Consider the following 6968-nt stretch of genomic DNA (forward strand, 5'->3'; position numbering starts at 1 on the left):
TAGTACAACTGTCTAACTCACTCTCTTTCTTTCATGTTATAAACCCCATATCGCAACGGGGTCAGCCTTCCTGAATGTCTCCTCCGTCTGAACGTCTTCAGAAACCTACAACTGTCTAACTATCTCGGTTAATGAAAAAAATGATATACAGCCTGGTGATAGACAGACAGTGAAGTCTTAGTTCTACCCTTTGGATGAAAAAAGGGAAATTTATCCAGACAATCAGATTTATGTTATGACGCAAAAGTAAAAAGAGAGCACTCATTTATTCCTATTTGCTGTTTAATGCATTAGGTACTTACAAGCAAACGACTTAACAGAGTAAGATTAGCTTTCTAAATGGACAGAAACGTCCATATTGCAATTTTAATTAATGGTAATCCGTTAATTAAACCGTCATAATCTGAACAAGTGTTTATTGTTCTGTGGCAGTCTGCAGTCAATACCGAGTGATGGAATAGAGATCTGTGTACTGTGGACTCTCAATATTGTCGTCTCTTATCGAAAATAAAACTTCTGCATTGTAGGAATTTTCAACAAGACTCGTTACCGGCGTGACTAGAATCTGGAAGAAGGAAATTATCTGTTGTTCGGGCAGTAATGTAGCAAGATGTCATATTTATCCTACACGTTATGTTTACTAGTGCTGCCGATTTTACAAAAGATTCATGCGCTTGTTCCAACAGGTAACGACCGATACTATTTACTTTTCGAAGTTCCACAGTATGGGCTCCTGTCTCCAGTATACTGTGCTATAATATACTTATTTAGAATGTCTAACTTCATAACAATCTCTATTTTGCCTATTTTAATTGTTATTTTATAATTAATTTCATATGTACCTACCTGTACCTATAGATACAAAAATTGTAAATGCCATATTCGTAAAATTATTTAGTACTAACCCCCACCATAGATTATTTTGTAAACTAGCTGACCCGCGCAACTTCGCTTGCGTCACATAAGAGAGAATGGTGAATTTTTTCCCCGTTTTCGTAACATTTTTTACTCGTACTCTGCTCCTATTGGTCGTAGCGTGATGATTTATAGCCTATAACCTTCCTCGATAAATGGGCTATCTAACACTGAAAGAATTTTTCAAATCGGATCAGTAGTTCCTGAGATTAGCGCGTTCAAACAAACAAACAAACAAACAAACAAACAAACAAACAAACAAACAAACAAACAAACAAACAAACAAACTCTTCAGCTTTATAATATTAGTATAGATATATTTATTATAATATTTTTTACTGTTTTATTATATGTATAATATATAGATTGGCTGTAAAGATTAAATAAGTCTTAATGTTTCTTTTAGACGAAGAAGAAGAACTGAAAGCGTTGCTAGCTTCAGACGTTTTCACCACCTTGTATGTGGGCGACCAGGAACGTTATACAACGGAACTCTTTTATTATGACAACTATCGTGCCTATTTCATGGAAGACGAATCTTTAGGTGATTACTACTCATTCGCGAGGACTGAACTAAGATGCACAGCACAATATCTAAAGTGTATTGGGAATTTGTAAGTAAAGATAATCATCGTGAGTGATGATACAGCCTTTTTTAAGTTACTATAGTAGCGCAATTCTCTACTACTATCGAGTATCGATAACCGGCTAACTATCGAGAAAAACTACTCTTTGATTTTATGTTTTTATGTATGTGTGCATGTAGGTATGCACAGGGCTTATTCTCCCTTCTACTGTTTTCGTCAATCGTCCGTGTTCTATGAATCTCGCGTCCAAGTCTTTCCAATAAACCATGAATAAAAATATATCAACTCCTCTTGCTATCATCACGTCAATTGTGACAGGTCTTCATCACGATTTTGTTCATTGATTTTACTTTTTGACTATCATATACTTACTAGTAAAACTTTTATCTTTTTGTATGACTGTGTAAGTGAATATATCTACTATTTGTTTCAGGGAGGTTTACAGTAAAGTGTGCGGATATAACAGATATCTTGATTATAGAAATTTCGGACAGTATTGCCACGTTTACCTTGACAATTGCTTCAATAATCATAGTAAGTAAAGCTATGTTAAAATTTGATTTCTGCTTTTGTGTGATAAGTTCCTTAACAAAAAGAAAGCTGTTTAATTACTGCTAATAAGATACTAAAACACATGATCTTAAGCCCGATTTCCAACTCGAGTAAGGGTAAGTTATCGCGATGTTTTCCTATACCATTTAGAAGTGTAGCGATTCTTTACCACTATCGATTACCAACAAGCTATCAAGACATTTTGTATGGACTTCTTGTCAGCGCCTCTAGCGGGCGTTGAGGGAACTACTTCTGCAGTACACTTTAAATGTCAAATTCACGATACTCGATAGCGACTGTAGAGAATCGCACTACAGGTGACAAGTATTTCTAACATAATATTTCAAGCGCACAAAACGCATACAATTATAATATTACTTTTGCCCGCGACTTCATCTGCGTAGTTTGTGATTTGGTGCAGAATTTTTCATACAAACTTTCAGCCCCTATTTTATCCCCTTGGGGGTAGACTTAATAGAAATCCTTCGCGGATGCCTACATCATAACATCTACCTGCATGCCAAATTGCAGCCCGATCCGTCCAATAGTTCGGGATGTGTGTTGATAGATCACTACGTCAGTCGGTCACCTTTGAATTATCTATACCTACTAATATTATAAAGCTGAAGAGTTTGTTTGTTTAATGTATAATAGAATACGGGAATTAACGCGAACACGCATTTTACCTTAAAATGCCTAATGTTTCGGCGCAGGTTGCACTCGCCGTGGTCGCAGGCTGACTGGAGCCTAGCCTTTGTTTGTTTGTTTGAACGCGCTAATCTCAGGAACTACTGGTCCGATTTGAAAAATTCTTTCACTGTTAGATAGCCCATTTATCAAGAAAGGTAAGAGGCTATATATCATCACGCTACTAATATGTTACAAAAACGGGGGAAATTTTGACCAATTCTCTCTAATGTGACGCAGGCGAAGTTGTGTGGGTCAGCTAGTACATATTTAGATTATTGTTGTATCGTTTGAGGTGTGAACGACTTGACTACTCACGTCAGATGTGAATACTAATTAGATTTTTTTTATCTAGGACATCTGAGGATAAATCAACAGGGAGGTTGTGGTATTTCAGCGATATATGGATACGCATACATGGTTTACAAGCAACCCGAGCTGAAACACAGAATGAAGAACGAAGAGGGATGATAATTATTTTTTTTTAATTTCTTGTACACGTAGGATAATTTATTTGTCATGTTTAATGCTAGCCACATCTATATCTATACTAATATTATAAAGCTGAAGAGTTTGTTTGTTTGATTGTTTGTTTGTTTGTTTGTTTGTTTGAACGCGCTAATCTCAGGAACTACTGGTCTGATTTGAAAATCCTTTCAGTGTTAAATAGCCCATTTATCGAGGAAGGCTATAGGCTATATATCATCACGCTACGACTAATAGGAGCAGAGTACAAGTAAAAAATGTTACAAAAACGGGGAAAATTTTAACTCAATCTCTCTTATGTGACGCAAGCGAAGTTGCGCGGGTCAGCTATATGGCAAAAAATCAGCTTAGCCTTTATTCCAAACTATGTAGGAGTCGGCTTCCAGTCTTACCGGATGCAGCTGAATACCGGCGTTTTACATGGAGCGTCTGAGTGCCTTAGTCAATCCATGTAAATGGCAAACTATGTAAAAAAAAAATTGTATATTTTAAACTTTACGTGATAATTTGTATATCTATTTCATCATACATTTTTTCTACTTAAATGAATTATGATAATTTTGTGTTTTTTTTAAATATGAGTGTTAAAAAAAGACTCAATATAAAATATCAAACAAAGTATTCAAATTATTTTATTACTCTACTATTTAGGTCAAACGTTTAGGCTTAATATAAAGCATTAGAATTTAATTGATGATCTTCTTACCTGGATCCAGAAGATTTTTTATTGGTGGAAACTCTATCACAACACCGTCTGATATAAAGACTGTTTTAGACTTGCCTAGACCAGCTTACTTGAATTTCCCACGGGTCAATCGTCATGGGTCTGTTACGCAGGCCAAGTGCGGTTTGAATACCATATGTATGTAGACTAAGTATTTATGGTTTTTCCTAATTTATTTATATTAAAATATTTCTAAACAGTAGCCAAAAGTTTAACGTGCACGGTATATGATAATAGCCTTTATGCCGTAATAGCGAAACGGAGGTGTATTTAATATATCTATGCCTACCCCTGCGAGTAAAACAGGCGCGAGAAGACGTATGTATGTAGTTAATGTTTTATTTCACCCGACTTGTGTGCACGCATCTTTACTGGTTTCTTAAAGTTATTAGTTTTCATTCCACAGCTTCGGTTTGACTTGGGGGATTATTTTGTGTCTTATTACCTGCTGAAAACTTTCATCTAGAAGAGATTTAAGGCATTTCAGGCTTAAACTTAGTTGCTGTTGTGATAATACACAATATTAGTTTTGATAGCATATGTGCTCTATTGCTCATGAAATTACTTTTCCAACAACTTAAGAGAGATACACGATTTTTTCAGATTATAAAGAAGCTGTATCAGACAGGCCACCGTCAGTGCATAGGTCTTCAGGTGACCGATCATTTAAATTAGGGGAATTATAAAACGATCGAATAAAAAAAAACTTAACGACTGATGATGACATACTGTTTTAATAACTTGAGCAGTATGAATTTGAGTAAGCGAAAAATTAACCAAAGTAACTACAAATATTGATTAATAATAAATTCTAGAAAGAGATTACAAAAAGTGGGTTGTGATTAATCCATTTCAGAAATTAAAATTCTGTTCTTGCGACTACATTACTAAGTGAGCAACTAGAAATACAGAGAGGGCAACTTCAATATTAAGATAGATTCGATTTTTCCAATTTAAAGGAGTTTTTGGCAAACCGACGTGGTTATTTTTTTTAAACCACCCAGAAGGAGGAGCCACGCGAAGCGGGGCTCCGGCGACCTGATGTAATATCAAAAGAGACGAATTTATATATAGCTTATCATACTCTGCTCATTATAGTATTTTTCAAAGTGGTTTTTGTATTCGAAACACTTCATTTAAGATGAAATACCGCCCCGTATAAAAAAAACAATTGCCAAATATTGAAAAAAAATTAGGACGTAACGTTGACACTCAAAAAAATATTAGGTCGCTCAAATATTATGAAGCTTCTCATTTTGAATTTTAAGTAACTCAAATTAATGTTTGTAAGTTGCTGTTCTGCTAATATCTCGTCGCTCGCAGTTAGTCGCTCACTTAGTAATACTATACCGTAAATTAATTATTTTTAACACTTAAAACTTTAATTTACAGTCACTCGTTTAAATACTACCCTTTAAATTATAACACCCCCTCGGTCGGTGAGCCTTGCATACTCTACTAAGTTCTCAGATTATTGTATTAAGTATATTTTTTCTACTACAAGCTTTTTTCTTTGTTTACATTAACACACTAGTTGAATATGTATATCCGAAAGACGCTACACTCAAAACAACTGACAATACCGCTCTCTCTCTCTCTCTCTCTCTCATCGTATGGTTAGCGGTCAACCTAGTGTCAAAGTTGTTCAAGCCGCCCGAAGGCCCTTGACGTGGCTTAACGATTGCTATCTTAATTGATAACAACCGGGACCGACTTTTTACGTGCCCTCCAAAGCACGGAGACGCCCAGTTCAAATACCACTATGCGGTCACCCATCTATGGAATGACCGCGCCAATGTTTGCTTAACCCACAGATCGTTTACCGACCGGTGAGCGCAACTGGCTATGGACGCTACAATAACGCTACCAAGCAGATATTTCAAAATAACAGTACCTAAAATCTCTCACATAACAGTATTTAAAAGTAACGATATGTAAAATCTCAGAAAGTTTTCAATTTACAAAAGTTCCATTTGTTTGCGTTTTTACTGTATAAGTGTTGTAGAATAGCACTCGTAAGCTGAATGTCTCGTGTCAGCAAGAGTATGTATGTCCTCGCCAAATATTGCAGCATTTACATTTCGTCGGTGCAATATAGTTAGAGCGAGTATCAAGTTTGATATATCTTGTTGGGCTTCTAAGTAAGCGGGAACGGCTAGTGTTAAAAAAAAACATATTTAAGTTATAGAGTGAGTCGAGAAGTACGCGAGAACGGATAGTTTGTTAACGGTGGATGTTTTATCAAAAACTTGTTTAAGTTGTGGAGTATTTGATAGCAATGTAGCTATTTTAAAAGATACACAACTCGTATGCTGTTTATACTAGCGAGTATTTCCAGCATTGCCTTGGATACACCAGCGTGACAAAATGAATGTAACATATGCCTGACTCTTTCTTTTGGTGAAAACCAAATGAAAATCGGCTCCATAGAATTTACGTTCATCGTAAACAAACATAAAGCCAGATGTGACGAAGGGACTTTGTTTTTTAATAGTAAAGATTACATACATGGGCTTGTAATGAGGAAATAAGAAATCCATGTGAGTCTGAATATTTGAAGCTATTTGTGTAGGGCTCAGAGGAAAAATCTTTAAAAGAGATAAATTTTCTGAAATAGTGGTATTTAAAAGTGATAGATTGAAAGGGTACCAGGAATGAGGTACTCACACTATAATCTTTTTATGATTGTTATTTTGAAGACTCGGTTGATTCTTGTTTATTGAGACAAGTCGCTATATAAGAAGGGTAAAGAAACGCTCGTTTTATGGCCTGAAGATACTGACACGTCATCTCATTTATCTTGATGCAGACCATTTATTACTAGAATTGTGCTGAATAAATAATAGTTTCTCGTGATATTATCACGACAATATTTTCGCAACATCTTGTAAGAGTTTGTTCGTCTGAAGTATTTCTGTCTGTTAAATAAATTAACGCATTAATGTCCTACTGCTGGGCAAAGGTCTGCTCGCGTAATGAGGGAGGGGTTAGGTCTTGAGACTACCATGTTGACCAAT

At 35.6% G+C, this 6968-nt stretch overlaps 1 protein-coding gene across 1 annotated transcript; it reads left to right on the forward strand.

The window, feature by feature from the left end:
* The first annotated feature begins 426 nt into the window (after positions 1–426).
* LOC142983675 (uncharacterized) lies at positions 427–3782 on the forward strand. Its single transcript, XM_076130662.1, has 4 exons — positions 427–686; positions 1322–1529; positions 1936–2036; positions 3097–3782. The coding sequence occupies exons 1-4, from the start codon at positions 611–613 to the stop codon at positions 3210–3212; spliced, it is 501 nt and encodes a 166-aa protein (XP_075986777.1). The 5' UTR covers positions 427–610; the 3' UTR covers positions 3213–3782.
* Positions 3783–6968: the final 3186 nt, after the last annotated feature.

The sequence above is a fragment of the Anticarsia gemmatalis genome, chromosome 24, assembly GCF_050436995.1.
Source record: "Anticarsia gemmatalis isolate Benzon Research Colony breed Stoneville strain chromosome 24, ilAntGemm2 primary, whole genome shotgun sequence".
In the NCBI taxonomy this organism is placed as follows: domain Eukaryota; kingdom Metazoa; phylum Arthropoda; class Insecta; order Lepidoptera; family Erebidae; genus Anticarsia; species Anticarsia gemmatalis.

Excerpts from the sequence above, each read along its gene's own strand:
- LOC142983675 (XM_076130662.1), top strand. The coding sequence starts at position 611 with ATGTCATATTTATCCTACACGTTATGTTTACTAGTGCTGCCGATTTTA. Across the intron at positions 687-1,321 it reads TCATGCGCTTGTTCCAACAG|ACGAAGAAGAAGAACTGAAA; the intron begins GTAACGACCGAT and ends TGTTTCTTTTAG. Across the intron at positions 1,530-1,935 it reads CTAAAGTGTATTGGGAATTT|GGAGGTTTACAGTAAAGTGT; the intron begins GTAAGTAAAGAT and ends TATTTGTTTCAG.